At 37.9% G+C, this 24,820-nt stretch overlaps 1 protein-coding gene across 1 annotated transcript; it reads right to left on the bottom strand.

The window, feature by feature from the left end:
- Positions 1 to 2,002: 2,002 nt before the first annotated feature.
- LOC101736454 (sorting nexin-4) lies at positions 2,003 to 13,864 on the bottom strand. Its single transcript, XM_021351261.3, has 10 exons — positions 13,646 to 13,864; positions 13,465 to 13,571; positions 12,881 to 13,019; positions 11,993 to 12,170; positions 11,285 to 11,423; positions 10,268 to 10,395; positions 6,420 to 6,582; positions 5,581 to 5,742; positions 5,039 to 5,153; positions 2,003 to 4,219 (listed from the first exon to the last, which is right to left on the bottom strand). The coding sequence occupies exons 1-10, from the start codon at positions 13,721 to 13,723 to the stop codon at positions 4,169 to 4,171; spliced, it is 1,260 nt and encodes a 419-aa protein (XP_021206936.1). The 5' UTR covers positions 13,724 to 13,864; the 3' UTR covers positions 2,003 to 4,168.
- Positions 13,865 to 24,820: the final 10,956 nt, after the last annotated feature.

The raw sequence follows: 24,820 nt of genomic DNA on the forward strand, positions 1-24,820 counted from the left end.
GGAACATTAAACAACTGGTGTTTTATCGATATTATGTATTATAGTTATAACTTTTTGTTATTAAATAAATTATACTAAATTTCATGATAGATTGTTTTCTTGTAATTCTATATTTTGCTTTGGCGGTAACCATTTGATGATGAACTTTCGACCATAACTATTAGATTTTGATTAGGATTAGATTCTCCTTTATTCTAATTTAAAATGAAAGTCAATTTACAAATAGCTAGAAAGCTAGCCTCTGTATCTAAAAAATAAAACACAGTTGACTGTAAGAAGAGAAATTGTAACATGGTCTTTGCCTATTTTAACAATAATAAGTACGATAGTGTCTATAATTTTATTTCTTTTGTTTAGATTATATATTTTTATTACTCTAGTGTAGGAGTGGCAGCGAGACGATCTGACTGCCGAGCTTTTGTTAAATACCTAAAAGCTCACAGTGTGAAATGTTCACGTCCTTACGGATCCATCAGATCCAATAACCTTTGCATTAGACGCCTTCAGCTCTAACACTAGGAGCAGGCTTAGGGACCTCGGTAACCGTACTCGTCGAACTCGACAAAGAGTTCGCCGTGCAACCTAACCCATGAATCAGCTCGCTGAGTTTCTCGCCGGATCTTCTCAGCGGGTCGCGATTCCGATCCGGTAGTAGATTCATTCGCGAAGCAGCTACTCTTGAGCTGTTAGGTCTCCTTCGGAGGCGCTCGGGTAGCTGTTAGCAAATCCCACCCCTCCTGGCTGACCCTTTGCTCGCCCACCTGTCCTGGTGAAACTGGAAAGGCCTCCGGGCCACCAGTAATCCTTCGATCATAACAGTGTGAAATGCCCAATCCACTTTGAGAAATGAAGTCGAATTCTGAAGCGTGTGGTATACTTGGTGTCCTTCCTTCGAATCGGCAAGCACGAAGGCAAATTATATTGTACAATTAAGTGTCGGAAAACGTTTACCAATATTTAAGGCGCGGCTTTTGTTTAATGCTATTAAAAATCAGAATTAAAAATTTTAATAAACAGATAGATAGTGTATTAATGAAATCGTTGCCAGTGTTGCTCACCCCTGGAATCGATAATGATAAAAGCGGAATGGTGGCATTGACGCCACAATATCACAGCTGGTTGATTCTTAATGTTACACATTCGATTTTGAATATTAGGTTATGAAGAGTATGTATGACGTATGGTCAGAACTTATTTGGCACTTGAACTAATTCGTTAGACAAACGCTAGCATGCTACTCGTGTGGCTTTTACAAAATTACATTTTTAACATAATTAAAATTACAACAACAAAAAATTAAGTATATTCCGGCTCGCTTCCTAAATTCAAGAACTATGTCATGAGTTGGTGGTGGTAGGGCGTATCGTAAGCTCGCATGTGTTGGTATCACCATCCCGTTTATTTATTTAGCGAGGTCCTCCCAGTTTGAAGAGTGGTACTGAGTCGCTCCATAATACATTCGGTTTCGGTCAATCCTCATTTTTCGTGGGTTGGTAATCACGTTATGTGGTCTATGGACTCCGGTAATCTCTTAACACCAGTCGGGCCGTGAGCTCGTTCACCCGACGTCCCGCCATGCGCCACCAGTAATTTTTGAGGGTATAATTTTGGATATACGATATTATTCCTTCATCGTGAAAGTCATCTGTGAGCTTCTATTAAGTACAATTTAATTAAGAAATGGTACCAATCGCATCGCTCGATACGAATGCACTGGGTATTAGCTTATCCTTCAGACCAGGGTCTAGGTGTAGTTAGACAGGAGCTCCGACTTTGAGAACGATTTCGAAGTGAAAGAGATTAATTAGGCGTTTTCCCAGAATTCGACGCGTATGCCTATTTAAATATTGACGAAATTTAATTTTATAATTCTAAAAAGCATGTGAGTTATTTGAGATTATTGGTGGGCTCAGCTAACATTGTCGGAATCCATAGACACGATAATGAAGTGTTGCTAGCACTAAAAAAAAGAGAACAAGAGGAAAAATTAAATAAAACAATATTTTTTTTATATAAAATTTGCGATTTTATTACAAACGTTTTAAAATTAAGGTATTATACATCTCATTTATTGGAATAATTTAAAACTAGCTAGACCATAAGTTTATAAGGTACAAATTATGCGCAAAATATATATAACTTTAGTCTTGAAGTTAAGTGTAAGAAGCAAAGGAAGAAATTGATTGTTCCTTTTTTCCGTTTAGATGTGACCTTGGAAATATGATTACTTAATTCATTAAATTAATAATAATTTTATTTATAATAATATCTTTATTAATTACATTTGGGTAACATATCGTGTTGATATTTACTTTAATTGGACTGCATTTTTTTATTTTAGTTTCATTTTAAAAATTATCTACTGTAAACCATAGAAACTAGAAATACAATCATCACTCAATTTACTCAAGCAAATATATTCACATTTTAACATATTATCAAAAAAAATATGTAAATTATGCTTTTTAAACTTATTGATCTCATACACTTTCATTAAATTTATAATAATAATCAAGAAATAAATTTAAGAAATTTTTAATCATTAATAATATCCTTCATTCGACAACCCTATTCCATTCATTTATTAAACACTCAACAAAGTGAATTTCTGAGGAAATGACTAGTTAAAAAGAGCCATACATTAGACAAAAAGTGGGCTGATGATTAACCAATGACAATGAAGTCGGCAATAAAACGAAAGCTCAGTTGTTTTGTAAATAATAACAAGAAATAAGTTTTTAAAATAGCCCTAGGGAGCTTACGGAGGGCACGACGGCTTTAAACTTAGCCACGGCTTGTACAGTTTCTTTAAGCTTTAAATTGCAAAAATAAATAAGAACAACAAGTATAAAGTATCTTATTAATAAAACAAATGTAGGTAACAAGAAAGAGCAATGTTTAGTAAAATATTCGTTCCTGGAAATAGGTCATTGAGGTCGTCGCAGAGCATTGATTTATATACAGCATGTGTATAAATTAGAAATTTTAAATATGATGCTGGGGCGGGACTATAATTTTGCATAACTTTATTTGAAATATTGCACCCTGTACGTGATACGATTTATTAAGTGTTTCTAATTGATTTTCTATTGTTAACTTAAAGAAGATGTTGAGTGTATTAAGAGCAATCTGTAAAAATTTCAATAAGTTTTCTTTCGAATTCTAATCGAGAGTTTAATTATCACTTACCTAGTTTATGATATTATATTTACATAGTACAACAGACTCCATCAGTTCATTACCGAAGCAAAGATCATGCCCTTAAAATTGTTTGAGCATTTTTATAATATCATCCTTGAGTGATTTACGCATATAATGGTTAGCAGTTTAGTATATTGACCTACGTGTTAGTTTAAATTTCTTTAAAAATCTCACAGTGGTTCACAATGCAGCTTTACAACATAATAATTTTTCCTAGGGTAATAAAATTACGCTTCCAAAGAAAAACACATGATAATGTATCTATAGTAAGTTATATTTGAGTCGTCTATTATCAAAGGTGGCAATCTGTGCATTTGGACAAAAAAATGTTATTGATATGTCAATACAGATTGGTTTGAATATAATCGTCTCCTTCAAAGAATACGGTTCAAAACCTGCATTAAATAAAGGTTAATAGTTAACCAGTTATTTATCTAAGTTGTCGTTCCGAAGAGTTTTGTGACTGCCAATGGAATACAAAGTCAATAATTCGTTTTTCTGATTTACCAATAATTGTCCAAAAGTCAGATTGCCGGCTTTGATAATAGTCGACTCATTTTAACTAGTGTTATTGGCGGGGCGGGTTTGGCTTATGATAAGTGGAACTGCGAAGCTATGTAAAAATAATAATGCCAATTTGTTGTTGTACTCCGAAGGTGCTCTAGAAATTGTTTTAAGTTTAAAATTACGGTTGTTTTCTTTGGTCTTTGGACTACAGTAAAACTTTGATGACGCTTTCGATGCACACGTTATTTACAATCAGACGACGTTATGGTCTGGAATGTATTCTGTTACATCCTATCATCTTTAGTACCGACTTGAATGTTTTTCGTATATTACAAAGTGAACTTGAACGATAAGCTTTGAAATTTGTATCACAAAAGATATAGTAGATAGAATACAGCAGTGAATTAAGTTTTGGTAAATATCAGTATAAAAATCAGTACTAATTTTAGGATAAATTTTTTTAAGGCATATTCTGTAGACATTCTTTTATTTGTGTCCATGCTTGCAAATTCTGAAACAAAACGTATTCTGTTAATGTATTAAGTTTTTGAACAAGCCAAGCCTAATAATTCATGAAAATGATATGTGGTGTCGTGGGACTCCAGGTAGGAACGAAGTTCCTTCGGCTAATGTAGAATCGACACAATTAGCAAAAAAAAATCGTGCTCAATTTTATGTAGGTTTTCTTGATTTTTCTCTTAAATTTTGCTGATTAGTTTTTATTTAAGTATAGGAAAGTATTTAGGAAATTCAGTATTTTAGGAAATAATAAATTACGTAAAATAGAAAGAGAATGGATGAGAGAACGAAAAGAAAGATGGAGAAAGAGAAAGGTATTATACACTACTCGCTTGTGTATGCGACTGTCGCGCCTGCGCAGGTCTCTTTTAACGGTTTTATTCCACGCACTTTTTTCCACGGATTTTTTCTTACGGTTTTACTATCACATTTTTTTCAGTTCGGTCGCGCAGCAAAATCCCTATCCCCTCCAAGCCTGCCGTAAGGAACTTCGTTCCAATAATCATGATATTGTTGTCAACTGTTAGTTGTATATGGAATAGAAGAATCATTTATATAAATATATTGGTATTGTGTTTATCAACTGAGTTAGTTCTCTTAGGTTTCTTTAAAGTTTTGAATTATTTCTCACGATCATTATATCAAAATGTTTGATCAATAAACAAAAAGTTGTGTTGTAAGTAATCAAGAACAAAAGTCCTTATATTATATTTTCGTGTTTACTTTCGCTTTGTTACGCAAATATTCTGGCCTGACCACCCCAATTTACTCTTGATTGATTTAGGAAGAAACAAATAATGCGATATCTTACCCTTTTCGCAGCTTTAACTTGTAAAGTTATGAAATTTACTAGCGACTCGTGCAAGTCCTTATCTTTTTGCTTCTGGAAATGGTCTATTTCTACCATAACTTTCTTTGTGAATTCTCTGTAAGCAATGCCACACAGGATTTAAAAACACTGACGATGAAAGAGTAACACTGAACTTTTGTCGCGAAACAGTTTGAAATGTAGGACAACAGTTAAACAATGGAACTGGGCTTTTGACCTAACGAGGCATTGAAGTGGTGATGTAATTTGGTGTTGGTAAGAAATTGGCAAGTGGGCTGTGATTCTTACTATCAAAACTATTTACAGTTTGATAGGGTATTGTAAATATCTACAACCCAACCGCTTTAGTTTAAAACAATTCATATCCGGTTGTCCCCAACTTATTAGACTGCATATCTACCGTACATTACAGATACAAATGCACTTCTAAATGTGGTCTAAATAATATTCAATTAAATATGTTTGCTGGTCTCATAGGTCTGCCTTTAGGCCCGTTGAAATGTTCTAGAACTTTATCAACTCACTCCAAATCCAGTTTAGCCTTTTCTATAGCTTCGTTATCTGCTTGTATCTTAGCGTCGAGAGCTCGCGTAGTTTGGTCCCGCACTATATCAGGATCCGTGGTACCAAACAGTCGGGACATTATACCGGATTTTCCCGCCGCCGCTCTGGTGCGTTCTGCTAACCTGTAGATTAGAATAAATTTATTTTGGTTTTTTTAGTTACTTTAAAGTTAGTTGGGAAGTGGCGGGAAGCTCAAACCGGGAGTGTTGCTATCACTGGCCCTAGCTAGAGCAGTGCTTCGCAGAATCTACCACAGGATCGGAAACGCGACCCACTGAGAAGATCCGGCGAGAAACTCAGTGGGCTGTATCTATGGGTTAATTTACTCGTCGAGCCCTTAGTCGCAAGCGACGGGTTCGGAGAGGACTTGAGGTGCTTGAGGTACCTAAAAGCATCGTTAATGGATCGGGAGGATCTGTAATAACGTGTTTAGGGCGACGTCGACTGTTTACCATTCGGTCCACAGGATCGGGTATGACCCAAATAATACTCAACGTTCTTGACAACATGAAGCTTTAATTTAATTGCATTGTGTTCGGTGCTCAGAGCTATGGTACTAGCTTGTGTGAGCTCACAATACGGCCTGCCACTGCCTTCATCGTGAAGACATTTGTTAAGAACGTACTTTATTAGAAAAACTGGTCTGCGAGATTTAAACAGAGGTATAGTTGCATCACATAGAGTAATTCCCACTGATATCAACAAAGTTAGTTGTCAGCTGTCAGCTGTCACCGCTCGGCTGGTTGTCACTGTCAAAAAGTCAAAGCGACGACACAGATAAAATATAAGATTGTCTCACCGATTATTGAGCGTGTCTTGTGCCTGTTCCAGGTTTCGTTGGAGAGCCTCATGATTGCTGCACAGCTGCTGCAGAGCTCCCGCATAAAACAGATACTCTTTTAATTGGTCCGCCAGCTGTTCTTCGTCTTCCGCAACCGAATCTATACTGTCCGCTATTGAATCTATTACGAGAAAATTAAATATTCTTCATGTTGTTGTTGCAAGTTAAAATATATTTATTGGAAATGAAACTGACTCTAGCTCTATTTTTTTTTAAAAGTAGCGAGCTCGAGTAGCGATCTTGAAATAACTCGCAAAATTAGCATTGTTAATAGAAATCTTATACTTTTAAACGAGTAATTCTTGTATATATATTATTAGAGGCGACTTCTTCTTAAGTCAAAGTCGATGGGCGGAGCCATTGATGACGAGCACTCACGTGGACTCGTGACGTCATCTGGAGGGGCAACCGACCGACCAGCGGGGACATCACGCCACCTCGGATCACTTTGGCTAGCAGCGCGCGCAGCGTTCACTTGTCTTAGATTTAATATTCTGTGTCGATCGTTCCTACCCACTTTTGTATTTTTTTTATTTATTTAAATTATTAAGCCGTTGCTAAAATCAGAAGTGGGATAGGGCTTGTGCCCTATCCGCTTTTGGGTTATCCTGGCGTACAGTTTGTTTTTAAAATTTGCATTAAATTAACAACGTAATGACCGATATACGTGTAACTGGAAGCAGGGTAGGAGGACGCTCGCATTCGCCGAATGCTCGAGACCAATTAGGAATAATATTGGCGCGTTTAATTGCTTAAAACTCAAATGTGAACGTTGCGCGTGAGTCGAGCCCGCTAGGATCGCAGATAGAAGACGCACGTCCCTCGACCGCGGACGGTGGTGGCGCCGGACCCGTGGTGGCGTTGGGAATCACATCACCGCCGCCGTCGGAGTACCGCGCGTACGACGCTACAGACAGGATCATCGAAGCATTAAGTGCACTGTCCAAAGTAAGGTCGAACAATTTTTATATTTCTGATTTTGATCCCAGCGTTAATGATATCGATTCTTGGTGCGAAGTAGATTTTTTGTCAGATACCCTCTTATCAAATGTAATAAATCACCAAGTAACTAGCTCAACGACTTTATCACAACCGACCTTACGGTCTATTTTTATTGACGCGATAGAACATGCTCGAGACTGAATGCTCAGTTTCGATGGGTGGAAATAACATTCGAAGGGTTCAAAATGTTACTAGTCGGCAACACACTCCATCAATACGTCAATTAGACAACAGTCCGACTGTCCAGGTCGGTGATCATGTAAACGGGACGCCGTCTTGTTCCATCGCCGTGTCGATTGTACCCGCGTTTGATAATAGATGTAAAATAGTTCCACCACGCGTTGTGACAATAAAGAGGCAACTACCACATCAGCACGGATGTTAACCGAATCCATTAGATTCGTAAATTCAGATCGAACTCATGGTTATCTTATTTCTAAGTTTTACCCTGCCGTGCAATACATAGACACATTGTGTAAGGAAGTAGAACGGGCTAGATCCTTAACTGGGAAGGCACCGAGTATTTGTCACGAGTTTTGGGCTGTCTTAAGAGTGATGAGCGTACTTGGTTACACGTGTGATTGTCTTGTGACCGGACGTGGGGTAACTTCGTAAAAGACTTTAAGCCGTTGTGTCCGCGTTAGACTATGCCAATATTCTTTATAATGCTATGCAATTAGCATCAGATTGCTTTGCCTCATACGTCGAGTGCGCCAGGAGATCGTTGCTCTGTATTAAGATGGTCAGAGGTCTGACTGACAAACTCGGAACTTTAATAATGATACGGGGCATAATGGGTCATCTGGTTGACTCGCGAACGCTAGTCTACAGATTCACGATTTGATTTAATTTTTGGTGGAGGTCAGGTTAGGCCGAGTCCTCGTAGGGTTCAGGCACTAGTTGAATCACCAGTGATGCGTAATGTCAAACATTCTTGGGGTTGACTGCATGCTTCCAGAGCTTTACGTGGTAACATAGTTCACGTAGATGTTGTACCGTGGTAACATAGTTCACGCAGAGATTTACGTGGTAACATAGTTCACGTAGATGTTGTACCGTGGTAACATAGTTCACGCAGAGATTTACGTGGTAACATAGTTCACGTAGATGTTGTAACGTGGTAACATAGTTCACGTATATGTTGTGACGTGGTAACAAAGGTCACGTAAAGGTGTGACGTGGTAACGCAGTTCACGTTACGAGTGTATTGGCTTGACATGTTAACTTGGCCATGTCAACCAGACTTTACTCTCACAGTAAATTATACACCCGATATGGTAACAGTGCCATGTCGTCAGTACATCTAACGTAACTCAACAAGAGCCTACTATACATGAACACACTGAAATGTGATGTAAAATGCTCACAAAAACTACTAACTTTTACTAATGGTTCATGGTACAAAAATCATGATGGTAATGCAAATAATCTATTTCTATGACGATATCATAGAACACCCCGATAGAAACGCTGTGCACACAGTGAGTCCTGCATCGTCAGAGATTGAAGACGGTCATGACATCGAGGTGAACGTGGACGTCCACCAGTCAGGAGAGGCCGTATTAGAGGCGACTTCTTCTTAAGTCAAAGTCGATGGGCGGAGCCATTGATGACGAGCACTCACGTGGACTCGTGACGTCATCTGGAGGGGCAACCGACCGACCAGCGGGGACATCACGCCACCTCGGATCACTTTGGCTAGCAGCGCGCGCAGCGTTCACTTGTCTTAGATTTAATATTCTGTGTCGATCGTTCCTACCTACTTTTGTATTTTTTTTATTTATTTAAATTATTAAGCCGTTGCTAAAAATATATAATCTGAATCTCGGAAACGGCTCCAACGATTTTTATAAAATTTAGTATACAGGGGATTTCGGGGGCGATAAATCGATCTAGCTACGATTTATTTTCAGAAAATGTTGTTTTATTCGTGTTTTCAATAATCAACTTTATCGATAATCAACTTTATAACTCTTCCCGACATCTATTGGCGAATAATAATACTATTTTTACTGCTTTAGACACAACAAGATGGCGTTATAAAAAAAAAAAACGAGCAAAGCTCGGTCATCATCTAGTATCAATTTAACTTAGCAGTCAATAAGCAAATGTCACAATAGTATATATCGAGGGAAGAAAAGCTCTTTAATCGACTACCGCGGGGACACTAGTAATTTAAATCGCGTCCGTGCCGTATCCGCTCCACGCGTGCGCCGCGCCTTAATCCTTACGCCGTTTGTGTGTATTTCGCGCTTTAAGCTGCTTTCAGTCTACGCTATAGCATAATAGCATATATTATATATTGTTATAGACACGTTCATACTGTACTGAGTCGACGTCGCCCAAAACACGTCAGCTCGGATCCTCCCGATCCATTAACGGTGCTTTTAGGTACCCCAAGCACCGGTCATCGTTCTCGTCGAACCCGTCGCTTGCAACAAAGGCCTCGGTGAGTAAATTAACCCAAAAACACAGCTTACTGAGTTTCTCGCCTGATCTTTTCAGTGGATCGCGTTTCCGATCCGGTGGAAGATTCTGCGAGGCACGTCTCTTGCTAGGGCCAGTGTTAGCAACATCGTCAGGTTTGAGCCCCGTGAGCTCACCGACTAGTGACATGACATGGTCTCTCTAGACCATCAGCTTAGGTATGAATAAAAAGAAGAAGAAAAAAAGTACTGTACTGTATATTATTGGCTAAGTATACGCTGGTATACTATATGACACTATAGTATAGCACAGTCTGAAAGCAGCTTTAGAAGCGAGTCGCGAACGGATAGAACTAAATTCGAGTTTAAAGTCGTTACCGAAATAATGTCCGGCCTTCTGCAATCCGTCTCCCATCTCCTTCTCGATGACGCTCCATTCACTAAACAGTTTGCCGTAATTCGCGTGCAGTTTACATAGAGCGTAATTTTTTTCTATTATTTTGGATCTGAAAAATAATTTTGGGATGATTAGTTTTTTGAGTAAGTTTGATATTTTAGTTTTTATTGCTCAGATGGGTGGACGAGCTCACAGCCCACATGGTGTTAAGTGGTGACTGGAGCCCATAGACATTTACAACGTAAATGCGCTATCTACCTTAAGATATAAGTTCTAAGGTCTCAGTATAGTTACAACGGTTGCCCCACCCTTCCAACCAAAATGCATTACTGCTTCACGGCAGAAATAGGTGGGGTGGTACCTACCCGTGCGGACTCACAAGAGGTTTTACATGAACATTTTGATGAACGTCACTAACCTACAAGTAAAATATTGAATAATATTAACAAGTGTATATATGTATTGAAATATCAGTCACTCATTATATACTTAAAATTTTGAGATATAAACTCTTTTTTGTGATCTAAGTGCTCACTAAGAACGGATTTTATGTAAATCTTAATCAGAGTGGATATACTATTCTAGGTATAATAGAAACGCATATATTTAGCAAGCGTCGCCATGGCAACCGCATGGGACTAGCAGCCTCAGTACCAGAGAGAGTGACATGATCAACTATTGTAACACGATAATGTTTCATAAATTTTAACATCAATTTAGAGTTAAATAAAGTTGAATAGCAGGGCATATTTAGTGTTGCAAAATGTTAAAATGTACAATATGAAGATTGTTTTCTATAATTAACTCCATTGCTTCTTTTTCACTGAAGATGTCTTCTAAAATGTAAGGCATTAGTGCTACATTGTAGTTATAGATTCATTTCTTGAATATCGAAGTGTTAGGGCATTGTTACTATCTTGCTGCTTGTTTAATTTTAATCTTTACTATTTCAATCTATATAACTTTAAATTTAATTTATATTTATAAGTTTCATTTACCTTGTATATAAAAAGTTTCCTAAATTAGTTTCTAATTGTTTCCCGTAGTTTTTGAAGGACTCAACCTCAGGATCGGGCTTCTTCAACCTTATAGATACGGACAGTGATTTTATTTTATTTTCAGCTTGTAGTAAATATCCTGTTGGAAAAACGTCATGCAATTACTTTTTTTATTGTCCTTGTAGACGAGTAGACGGTACACTTGATAGTGAGTGGTTACTATCTTTCAGGATCACAGCAAAACCGCTGCCTATCATTGAGTAATATCTCCACAAATCTATTTGATTTTTAACTAATTCAAAATAATAATATGAATTGTTCATTACTAAGTAGGCTTTTTCAATATTAATTGCATAGATGGAACAAGCTCCCAGCTCACTTGGATGTAGTCTGGTTAAAGAAGTCAAAAGATATCTCAATGTGAGTATGTCGAAACAACTAGAGTCATGATGTTGAAGTATCTCAACTGTATTGTATATCTTTTCTATTCTTGAAACTGGAAACATGGATCTTGGAAATTTCAAGTATAAGTTACTTTACTACTACTACTAAAACTTTTAGCTAGTTCAGTCAAAGTTATATCAATATTTCTGTACATAATAATATGTATATGTTAGAGTTGTATTCTATTTTTATACTTATTACAATATTTTTTATTAAAATAGTGTTCAGATTTATTTATAATATGGAAATTGCATTTTAACTTACCACTATCGGTGATAGTTTCCCGCCAACCATGTTCTTCTTGTAGGAAATTAATGAATTGATCATCGAAACATAGTCGAGGGTGAGATGCGACTCGTAATAGGAAATTTTCTAAGCCAGCTCGACGGCGCTCCACAAACTCCGGGTCTGTAGTGTCCGATTTGCGCCACGCGTAAAGCACCTGATATTAAAGACTATGTTAAATTATTTTAAAATTTAGTCTTTATATAATTTTTTTTTCTTTAAAATTTCCAAAAATAAATTATAAGTTTTCCTAATGTATCATAAAGGCAGCTAGATCGAAATAATATATCCAGGTACAATAGATCCTATTTGCTAATAAGTAAACAGATGTTGCTTGTATGTAATACTTTTTCTGACAAAAAGGATAATTACGAAACAATAATCACTTATTTATTGTTGTTCAATAAATTAATCTAATTTTGTTTTTATGTTAGTTGTGTTTTTTTTGTTTTGTAGATGTTATCTATATAATCTCATAATAAATTTAAATTAAAAAAAACTCTATAGTGTATTTTCAAATTATTTCTAAAGCCAGGACAGGAATTTTCTGCAAATCTTGAGTCTTGCACAATAGTCTACATAATCTGTAGTAACACCTGTTAACAGTGGACCAAATTCATGCAATACAAAATCTCATGACAAAGAGTTCACCATTTCTCTCAAATCGTCTTGTTGTTTTAGATCCATTTCAATTTACAATTTAACAAAGAATTTAAGACATATTTCTTAAAATATTAAGTGTTTTTAAAAAAACTCAATTGTTATTAAAAAATAATTAGTAATTAATATAAATTTTCTAAAACATAGGAGATTTAATTTCTTCATCACTTATGACATATTTTGGTTATATTTTAAATATGACCTTACCCTTTTCTCTGGTAATGGAGGTATAACAACATGTGGATATGTGACTTGTAGGTAATCATGTATTTGTTCGAATTCAGTGTATCTCCTCCAGATTGTGCTTATTTTTGACTGTACTAATTTGTAATCAGGATCTGTAACTCTGCAAATAAAAAATTATTATATTCATGATGTTAGTTTAGTCCAAGTGTTTCCAGTCAGGCATCAGTCGATGATGTGGGTAAGTGCGTAAATACAAAAAAAATCGGAGAAAATTATTTTTTTCACAAATCACTTTTATTTTCTTTGAGCGTGTTAATCAAATTTTCTTCAAATTGTATTATTAAAACATTGATTAAACAAATGACAAAAAGAGCAAGTAAGTAAAAAAATAAAGTGATAAAGCTTTTTGTAATATTGTGTTATTTCGCTTTTATTTTTGTTAATGAAAACACAACACAAGGGTTGGCGTAAATTCGGAGAATCAAAATTCCATCGCAACCAATCTCCACGAGTATAACGTTACTCAACCCGTAAACTATTCAAATTGGTCTAATTGACTGCCTATTTGGGTGCAATTTGTAATTTCAATCATAGTTGAATCTTACTTTAAATCGACGAGATATACTGTGTAATGATCTCTGACGTGTAGAGTACCATTAGCTCGTTTCTCCGACTCCACAATAGTTATATCGACATGCTTCAACAGTGTGTCCTGCGAAAACAAACCTACGTAAATAAAATTATTAACATACAAAAAGAAAGAAGGCGTAGGTAATAAAATATTACCTGATTTTCGAAGTCTTCTACTGTTTTTATTGCTTTTGGCGATTTAGGTGATTTGACCGGTGTATTATCTTTAGACATTTTAAATATTGATAACAAAGAAACAATTAATATACGGAAAACGAATGAGGATTTCCCAAATTATTAATTTTTAATTCTTCAGGTAGGCAGTGATATGACAAAATAAATACGTCAAAATAGCAGTTAAACGTCATCAGTGACAGATGTGTTTTTTTTTATTTGGCGTAGGGATAAAAAGCAAATTTCTTCCTTTCAGCCAGCAAAGGTGAAATTTGCTGGGATATGTATATATTATATATTATCCCTAAGTACCTACCAAGAACGAAGAAATATAAACCGTTTATAAGAAAGCCCGCTCGTTCGAATTTAGGTGCTTACTCTCCCTTAAACAGAATCCTTTGGGACTACAATAATGTCCACGGTAGCGCGGTCTCCGTCAATGTTCCTTCGGAGTTGTCCGATTGCGCTGAACTTATTTTAAGTGAAATAGATGTTTTTTCAAATTGTCTCACTACTTACAGGAAAAATCTGTCGCGGATCATCTCCCAATTAAATTAATCTTAAGCAATGAATGAAATGTATCCAATTCTTAGCTGTATATTTTATTTTTATTTTTGATGTTAATGCAATGTCGATTGCACCTATAATTGAGGTGACATCTGCCATGAACTTTTGTCAATTTGTCAATGTTTTGTATTGATGATCACTTTGTTGGTGCAACTTATTAAATAAATAAAATAAAATAAAATAAAATTTGTAGCAAACCGACCGGTACGTCACTCTCGCGGCCGTATGCCCGCTCGCTATACATAGTTAGCATCTATGTCAATCTTTTCAACAGTGTATAATCTATGTTCCGGGCACTTCCGTTTTGAGTGTGAATAGCGTGCGCCCGCGTCTAAATGTAATTATTGTGTAAAATTGAAATTGTTTGTGATAAAGGAAGATTAAAATTCGAAAGTCGATATTGGTGACTAACCCATAGTTTTAAATACCCCTGAGATCTACCCCTCACTATATCTGGCTGCCCAACGTTTCCTAATTTTTTTCTTGCTTGGACTAACAAAATGGCGCGCACGCTTTTGTGAAAAATTTGCTAACTATTGTATGCTGTTGGTGCTTAATTGTAAAGAATGCCTTTAACTAGAAATCAAGATCGCCAGCAACGTCGCGAAGACGACGTTATTCCTGCTGCAGATGCAAATGCCAACGAAAATCACGAGGAGCATGATAGCCCCCATGATCGCCCCCACGCCGAATCACGTAGCAACAATTCTACGTTCAACCTGGATGATGTTTCAGCGTTGATGGCCTCGCTGCAACGTTCGCAGGCCGAAACATTTAAGAACATTATGTCGTACGTGATGGAACAAAGATCGTCGACTCCGGCACCTCCGCCGATGCCCCCAGTGAACGTAGATGGTACCTTGGCGCGTTGCAGAGCTTCTTTCAGCGGTGCACCTGGTGAATCTGTTGAGGCCTTTATAGATGCAATTGAAAGTTATACAGAATGCGTTCAAGTATCTGACGCTAACATCATACGAGGCCTAGCCATGCTTTTGTCTGCTGACGCAGCTACGTGGTGGCTAGGATTAAAGCATCACATCTCCACTTGGAACGAAGCCAAAGAAAATTTAATATATGCATATGGCACCCGCCTTCCACCACATAGAATATATTTGGAAATATTTGCTTCCCCGCAGGATAACGAAAACACAGACAAGTTTGTTGCTCGTATTCGTACGCTTATGGCAAAGCTACCGCGGGATGATATTACTGAAAAAGTACAACTTGATATGATATACGGGTTGCTTCATAATAGAATACGCACAAGATTGCGCCGTGAACAAATCACATCTTTCAATTCATTATTAAACCATGCTCGGAATATAGAAGATTCGATAGAGGAGACTCAATCGAGACCAGTGTCGTCCACTAGTGGTGTGCGTTCGATCCGTGCCCAGCCGGCCCAGGCTGCGAGTCGGCCTGAACCGTGCGCCGCTCGTGCGAGTGCCCCGGCGCCGCGCGCGCGCTTTCCAAACTCCGCCGCGGCCGTCGTGCCCGCCACCGCTGTGCCTGTCGCTGTCGCCCAGCCTGCCGCTGCCACGCCTGCCGCTGCTGTGCCAGGTTCTGCAGAGCAATTCGTGACCACGAAGAAACAGCGTCCAGTGTGCTCCTACTGCAAACGGTTTGGACATGCACGGGAACAGTGCCGTAAGTTAAACAACCGAGGTGAGCAAAGTCAATCTAACTTTTCCGAGGGTGTGCAAAATGACAATAATGCGTTTTATAGTGTTCAGTGTAATGTTAATAATACTAACACAATTAGTTCTAATTTACCTGTTCAGAATGCAATGTATGATGTTAAGCAGCATGACAAAAATAATTTTCTGAGTAATTTTGAATGTCAAAATTTTTGTAACCGGGATGCAAATATTAATTATGCTACCATTAACAGAGGCCCTACTTCCAGAAAATCTTATTTTCATGCCTGTAATGATTCTGTGTCAAAGAATATTAACTGTAATTGCACTAGTAATAATGAGATGCCAACCTTTTGTGATTCTCATGTTTTATATAATCAGGATGTTCGGACAAAGTGTAAAAATTTAAATATTTGTTATAACCAGGGAACTAGACCTAAATGTAAGAACTCAATTTTACCTTATAATCAAATAATTGAACCAAATTGTAATAATTTAAAATTTTCAACTAACCATGACTGTGACACAAAAGGCAGTAAGTGTAATTTTGGAAAAATTAACGAATGTGTGGAAATTGATAATTGTTTGAATTTTAATTATTGTACATGTGAGGGAAGTGTTGTAGCGTCCGTGTACGACCGTGAGAGTGATGATAGGTATTTGCATTTACGGCCTATTTTCAAAATTCAAGTTCTCGGTAAACAGGGTACTGCACTTATAGATACACAGCTAAGCATTGTATTGCTGGTCACACGCTGTATGCTCTCCTTCTGCAAAAGGGTCACCCTCTTACTCCCTCCACTAGGCGAGTCAAACTTGCTGATGGGCATGTTCGGAATATGAATGTATTGACAACCATATTACCAGTGAGGTTAGAACACATAGTGATTGATATTCCATTTATAATCTTCCCTGATTCTAATGATAATGAAACTTTACTGGGTATTGATTTTATTAATGCTGCCAAAGTTATTATTGATTTTCATCGTCATGAATGGTATTTTAGTACTGATGCTAAGGTGCATTATAAATTACTTTTTGAACCTATGTCTCGTGGTGTGTGCATAGCTTCTACTAACATGCTTCGGGATGATGAAGGTATGCACTTGCAATCAGCTGAGCGCCAAGCATTATCCGAGTTCCTTATTCGGCATGAAAGTATTTTTACAGCAGGGGGAGGTCCGACACCATTCATAGAACATTGCATAGACACCGGAGATCACCCCCCGATAGCTGTGCCGCCCTATCGCCTTAACCCTTCCAAGAAGGAGACGATGAAGAATGAAATAGAGAAGATGCTGGCAGATGACATCATTGAAGAGTGCGAATCCGCCTGGTGCTCTCCTGCATTGATGATACCGAAGTCCAATGGTAATGTAAGATTCTGCGTGGATTACAGGCGCTTAAATGAAGTAACCAAATCGGATACTTACCCACTCCCACGCATTGATGATCTTCTCCAGAGTACGAAGAAGAATTGTTACATGACCACAATAGACCTTCGTTCTTCATATTGGCAAGTTATGGTCCGAGAAGCAGACAGAGACAAAACAGCTTTTGTCTGCCCCCTAGGCACTTACCGTTTTAAAAGAATGCCGTTCGGCTTGAAGAATGCGCCGGCGACTTTCCAAAGGCTTATTGATCGTCTACGCTCCTGTGCTGCTTTGAAGGATGTTACAGTACTTGCTTATCTAGACGATTTGTTAATTATTTCAGAAGGATTCCAGCAACACCTACAAGACCTGGAAGCTGTTTTTAGACGTCTGTCTGAATTTAAACTTCACGTAAACAGAGAGAAGTGCACTTTTGCCAAAGAAAGGGTCCGTTATCTGGGCCACGTCATCACTCCAGACGGTGTGTCTCCTGACCCTGAGAAGGTCAGTGCTGTCCTTAATATGCTGGAACCATCTAACCTAAAACATTTAAAAACTTTTCTCCAAACATGCTCTTGGTTCAGGAAGTTTATTCCAAACTTTTCAAAGATAGCAGAACCGCTTACTCGACTGACCAAGAAGAATTACACATGGAGCTGGGGACCTGAACAAACACAGGCATTCAAAGAATTGAAGCGTCTGCTGACCACGGCGCCCGTACTTGTTCAAGCGAATTTTAAACAACCCTTAGTACTGCGTACCGACGCGAGCAACTATGCACTTGGCGCAGTTTTAGCTCAAGGGGAAGGCAAGGACGAAAGGCCTATCGAGTATGCTAGCCGCCTACTCACCGCAGCGGAGCGCAACTACTCTACTACAGAACGGGAAGCGCTTGCTGTAGTCTGGGCCGTGGAGCGTTTCAGGCCATACCTCGACGGCCAACCAATTATTATAGGCAGTGACCACCAACCCTTGCGTTGGTTGCTTTCTTTAAAGTCTCCTGCTGGTAGGTTGGTCCGTTGGGCGCTTAAACTCCAAGAATTTGACATTAGATTCGAGTACACCCCAGGAAAAGCTAACGTTGTCGCTGACACGTTAAGTAGACCGATCTGTTCCAACGAAACACAAAATAACTGCGGCATCTGTTCTGTCATTTGCGACCTGCCCACCAAGTCACCTACCCAGTTACGTCAAGACCAGTTGACTGATCCGGAAATACAGAAGATCGTCACAGAACTGGAAGGAGTGGATGAACTTGCTGCTAAAAGATGGTCAGAAAGAGGATTTCTAATGGAACAGGGTGTTTTATATCGACTTAATCCGGATTCTGATGCCGAGGCCCCACAATTAGTCATTCCTGCCCATCAAGTGACCGACGTTCTCAAAGAGCTTCACGATGCCCCTACCGCTGGACATGCAGGAATTGACCGGACTTACCAACAAGTCTCACGTCTGTTCTACTTCACAGGAATGAGAAGAATCATAACCGACTATGTAAAGGCATGTATCCATTGTCAACGCTATAAGGCTGCTAATACCAAGCCTCCAGGTCTATTGCAGACGCCGGTGATGAACCAGCGCAACGAGGTCTTGGCAGTTGATCTTTTCGGCCCGTTACCACCTGGATTCTTGGATCTTGCTAATAGAAGATACTGCTACGAGGTGGACAGAACTTTTCCCATTGAAGGAAGCTACTGCTGAGGCGTGTGCACATGTCCTCATTGAGGAGTATTTTATGAGATTTGGTCTTCCACGCCGACTAGTTTCTGATAATGGCGTACAATTTATTTCGGCAGTCATGCGTCAATGCATGTCCATCCTGGGGATAAAGCAAAACCTTATCCCTCTCTATCACCCAGAAGCAAACCCCGCCGAACGTAAAAACAGAGATCTTAAGACTTTATTAGCACAACTCGTGGAATATGACCACACTTCCTGGCCAAACATGTTACCAGTGATTCGGTTCGCTCTTAATAACGCTAAATGTCGCACCACAGGTATGTCACCTGCTTACTTATCATTTGGCAGAGAGATGAGGTCCCCCACAGAAGTCACCCATGACCTTCGTGCTGTTCTAGACAAAGATAACTTTGTTCCCCAAATAACTCCCTATCTCAGGAAATTTGTTAACTCCTTTTCAGCGGTGCGCGAACGTGTAGAGACGCTTCAAGATAAAGCTAAAGGGTATGCTGATCGTTCGAGACGGCCCATTGAAACATTCAACGAAGGTGACATGGTTCTCATCAAATCACACGTCCTCAGTAAGAGCGCTAAGAGCCTTACTTCTAAGTTTGTTCCAAAACGCGATGGTCCGTATCGCATCGTTAAAAAGGTCAGCCCTACTACTTACCACGTCGCGCATGTTGACAAACCTGATGAAGTTTTAGGGAAATATCATGTGAACGATCTCACTCTATACCGTGAGAATCAGAGTGATGCTCTTCCGCGGCCGGTGATGCCTAAAAAGAAACGTGGTCGTCCCCCAAATAATGTTAAAACAGATTCTCGAGTTCCAGGGCATATGACGACACGGCATGCTGAACCATGTGCTGAAGCTCCACGTCTTTCTCCCGCAGCTGGTGGTATGGTTGGTCTTGCGCCTGTCCCTCAGCCCAGTAGTAATGAGATGCTAGTCCAGGAGCGAGGGCGTCCTCCAGGACTAGAGGGGGAGTATGTAGCAAACCGACCGGTACGTCACTCTCGCGGCCGTATGCCCGCTCGCTATACATAGTTAGCATCCATGTCAATCTTTTCAACAGTGTATAATCTATGTTCCGGGCGCTTCCGTTTTGAGTGTGAATAGCGTGCGCCCGCGTCTAAATGTAATTATTGTGTAAAATTGAAATTGTTTGTGATAAAGGAAGATTAAAATTCGAAAGTCGATATTGGTGACTAACCCATAGTTTTAAATACCCCTGAGATCTACCCCTCACTATAAATTACATTTTGTACAAAACGGTCTTTTGTTGTGTGTTAAAATTTTGTATTATTAAATAATTATTCTCTACATGTTGTTTAAGTTCGTAATGTCATAGTGTATTATTTATATTAATGTCTGATCACTGCCCTAAAAGATCTCGCAAACTATTCTAGATTTTCAAAAAGGTGTCCAGTCGGACAGCTAAACAAAGACTTTATGAGCATCTTTGATGCAAGTAAGTGTTTTCAGATCTTTGTAATACTTTTTTAATTTTTTTTAGTAGTCTCAGTTTTTTTGGCCCACCCGATGTTAAATTGTAACCGGAGCCCATATACATCTACAACGTAAATGCCGCCACCCATCTCGAGACATGAGTAAGGTCTCAGTTTTAACACTACATAGCTACCCCACCCTTCAAATCGAAACGCATTACTGCTTCGCGGCAGAAATAGGCGGGGTGGTGGTACCTACCGTGCGGATTCACATGACGTCTCACCACCAGTCTCAATTGCTTTTTAATGATGACAAATGAAACCAAGCTCAGCCTTAGTTATGCTGATATTTATGGACGAAGGCAATCACTTGCCATTACGTAGACTAAGAGTTCACTGCTGAATTCACCTTCATAATTATTATTTTGTTTTGATCTAATAATAAAATAACCAAACTAATAATATTATAAAGACGTAGCAATAGTTTTAGTTTTAAATTCAATGAATACGCAAAGACAGTTGATGAGCAAGTTTCGGATCTAGAATCACCTGAGGCGATTCTTAAAAGTTCTTCAAGACCAAAGGGCTGTTCAACTATTTATTGGAAGGTCGGACACCGTGTAATGCTTGAGTGCTTTAGTGGAAAGCTTTAAATATTAAGTAGGATTATGTCACTGACTTTCAAGCAGGTGGCTATCTTATCCCAAAGAATTCTTTATTGCATTGGTTTCGGCTTAAAAAAGGATTGCCGATTATATATTAATTTATTATTTTTGTTTCAATGTAATCATAACGTTTGGTAAAAATCTACTTTTAAGTTACGTAATATGAATCATTCTAACGCCAACGTAACATTGGAAATTAAAAAAAAATATTCACGGATTATGTACTTGCGAAATTACAGTAATTTTAAAAACTGAAAAAAATATCAACTCTTGTTTTTAGTAGCCGCTGTGCTTGGAATCCTACCTTGTAATAGATTATGGCAAAATCTTAATTTACTATAATTATTATTTTTATTTTTGTCATAGCAGTCGCTGCCTCGTATTGACTTTCAAGTTAGTTTAATAGTCCAAGTTGAAGACAGAAAAAACGTGAGTAATAAAAAAAAGTCTACACGTACTTGCAGTAAACTTGAAAAAGGCGTCGAAACGGTAAATAGGATTAATTAAGCCACTCTGCAAAAGTTTTTTGTCAGAAAAAAAAAAGAAAAGTAAAATTAGTTTCTGATTTGGCACTGAAGATAAATTAATCTCATTAGGGCAAACTTTGCGAAAGGATCAAGTCTGCGATAAGGCAACGGTGTCTTAGCCATAAGTTGATATCTTGGTAAATTTTGCAGTGTCAAAATTATATCTTTCCAATAATGTCGAAGAGTTTTAAATAAGATTACACAACTTATATAAACTTTATTTAATGGAAATATTGTTTCGTTTGGTTATCGAAAATTAACTACTACCCTGGACAGTCTGATTAACAGGCTTTCTGGAACTAACTATAATATTATTGTTTCTTAGATGGGATTGTATTTCTTATATGTTTCGTATTAGTATCTTCCGACCTGTCTTAGTGCTATTCGAGCAACTCAATCGTAGCAGTTTGTATTAAAGGCATAGGTCAGGCGACCAGCCGTTCCTTCGCGCGGCATGCGGATCTTCAAGGCGATTGGTTTGGTCACAGAAGACTGAACGAATTCGTCTTTCTGGCCATTGTAGGTATTGAGTTAGTGTGGTTGCTACATAAGGTAACATCACTGTGGATGCTGTGAAGAAACGGCAGAGCATACGTTAGCCCACTGAGTTTCTCGCCGGATCTTCTCAGTGGGTCGCGTTTCCGATCCGGTGGTAGATTCTGCGAAGCACTGCTCTTGCTAGGGTCAGTGTTAGCAACTCTCCGGTTGAGCCCCGTGAGCTCACCTACAAACGTTAGGGCGAAGCTGAAATAGCCTCTCAAGGCTATCAGCATAGGTAGGCAAAAAAAAAAAAAGAGCATACGATCGTGATCTGCCTTGCATAGCAACGACTTGTTCTCGACGCACAAAATCTCTACCGACTCAAAATAATATTAATAGTAGTATCTAGTAAAAACAAAATGGACGTTCGCGTTTTGTTCCTTCCTGGTACTTTCAATTTTAAATCAGGTGCATTTCATATTTAAGTTCTATAACGATTGATATTATTGTTTTCCGAAAATAAATACGCAGGAGATTTATCTTAAGAATTTATTAATTGGCTTTCCATTTTATAGTAACAAAAATGCGTGCTCGGAATTATTTAATGTAAATAACATTTTTCCTGTCAACGGGCTGAAATTTTCAACTAAAATTTGGATAGCATAAACATGAGTGATTTGCACATTTCATATACATATTATAAATAAATAGGAAAACTGAACAGGAAACCAGAATTTAAAAAAAACAGAACAAGTGATTTATTTGTTCAAATAACATAAAATTAGACAACACATTACGTAACGTCGCCATTGCATTATTACAATCATAATTATTATCTAAGTATTATAGAGTATATTTGAAATAAAAAATATCATTGGTTAATTAAACAATTAGAAAAACGAAAAATGTCCAGAATTTATATATTAATCATTTAATTCTTTGAGCGTACCCATTAATGAGATTTAATAAAGAAAATTAATTAATGAACTTAAAATGCTCGAAGTGCTTTTCTCTTGAGTACGTATAAAGTTTTATTAAGTTGTTATCGCCTGGTAATCGCGCTAGTCACCTCGTTGGCTTAGTGACCCTGACTTACTGCGGTTACAAGTTCGATTTCCAGGCGGAATCAGTATATTTTTCGAATATTAAATTTTCAGTCGCATTGTCGGGTGCGTGGCTTTATATCACTTGTGCAGTGATATGAAATTTAGCCTTTATTGCTTTTCAGATTTCAATGACGAATTTCGTTAAAATTGGTTTAGCGGTTTAGGTGTTTTTTTAAAAAGTATTGTATGACCTGGTTATTAAGACCTTCACGCCTTATTTTAATTTATATTCTTATTTTGATGAACAATGATAATATGGACTGAAATGAAATGAAATGAAGATGATTAATTTGAGACATTAATCAACTGAGATGAAATTAAATGAAATGAGATGATAATAATATGGGATGAAATATAATCTCAGGAAAATGGTGGTCATTTACTGACATTTTTTCTGTGGACTCTTTGGAGGATCCCGAGAAGTTACGTCCAGCGGTTTTATTTAATTTTCCCACACTTGTGCACTTTCGCAGATATTCAACAGTTAATAAACCACCGTTATTATACATTTAAACCTGAAGAAACACTAAATAGACAAAATAAAACAAATCACACAGCCTCACTCCTCGCGTTCCCGCCAAAAAGTCTGGTTTAGGTGTCAAAATATTAATACACAGATTCACTTTCGTATATGATTTGATTTTTATTTGCGTTACTTTTAAAACTGTACAAAAAACTACTAAATTCTAACCTTATTGTCTACATTATTCACTAATAAACTCCATGTAGGTACGTGCCTTATTTATTACTCTCATTTATCGCTTTCGTTGATTACAGCTCGTTGGAGCCTACAGGTTTGTTGGAGTCCCGCGGGTCTCCGAGCCACCTGTGGGTTTATTTTATAACCCTAACTTCGATTCACGTGAATACGAATTCACTTTGATACGAACAAAGTCCTAGCTTTGTCATAACGAAGTTTCAAATGTCTACTGTTTGTTGTTCTGTTACTCTATTGATTCATCCAATCAAATATATATCTGGTTTGGGAGACCTTTATTTTCTATTTACGTATATGTTTACAACGAAGACAAATGTGGACAAAATACAAGTTAGTACGTAGGTCATATTCTGAGTGCCAACGAGTAGGTACCACCATCGTGCTTATATCATTAAGGGTTGAGCAGTTGGTAGTTAGTCGTATTCGGAGTACAAATGGGTAGGCACCACCATTCCGCCCACTTGGTCTTGGTAGCAATCATACGTTTTAAGGGTAGAACTCTTCAAATTATTATTTTTAGGAAGGAAGGATTACTGGTGGCCCGGAGGCCTTTCCAGTTTCACCAGGACAGAGGTTTATAATTGCATTTGATTCTTCCACTTTAAATTTCAAGGTGGGTACCATTCATTCACTCTATAGTGATGATGTGCTCCAGTAACCATCTAACATCAGATGAGAAATGTGCAGTTAATGGCGCTTTTAGCTTTCGACCCAATTTTTGGGTCAGTAATTTCAAATAAGTTTTATAATCAACATTATCATTGTTGATTGTGAATCGATTACAATGTGAAAAATTTAATTCTCGGGTGATTTTATGATTTTATGGTTCTAATTTCGGGAAATATGTCGTAATAATAGGCGGTGTTCAAACTCTCGAAATACAGTTAATATTCTGGAGGCCTATAAATATAACAGTACATTAAGCCGGCTTATAACTAGGGGTGTCTCACAA

Source organism: Bombyx mori, chromosome 9 (assembly GCF_030269925.1).
Source record: "Bombyx mori chromosome 9, ASM3026992v2".
Lineage (NCBI taxonomy): Eukaryota > Metazoa > Arthropoda > Insecta > Lepidoptera > Bombycidae > Bombyx > Bombyx mori.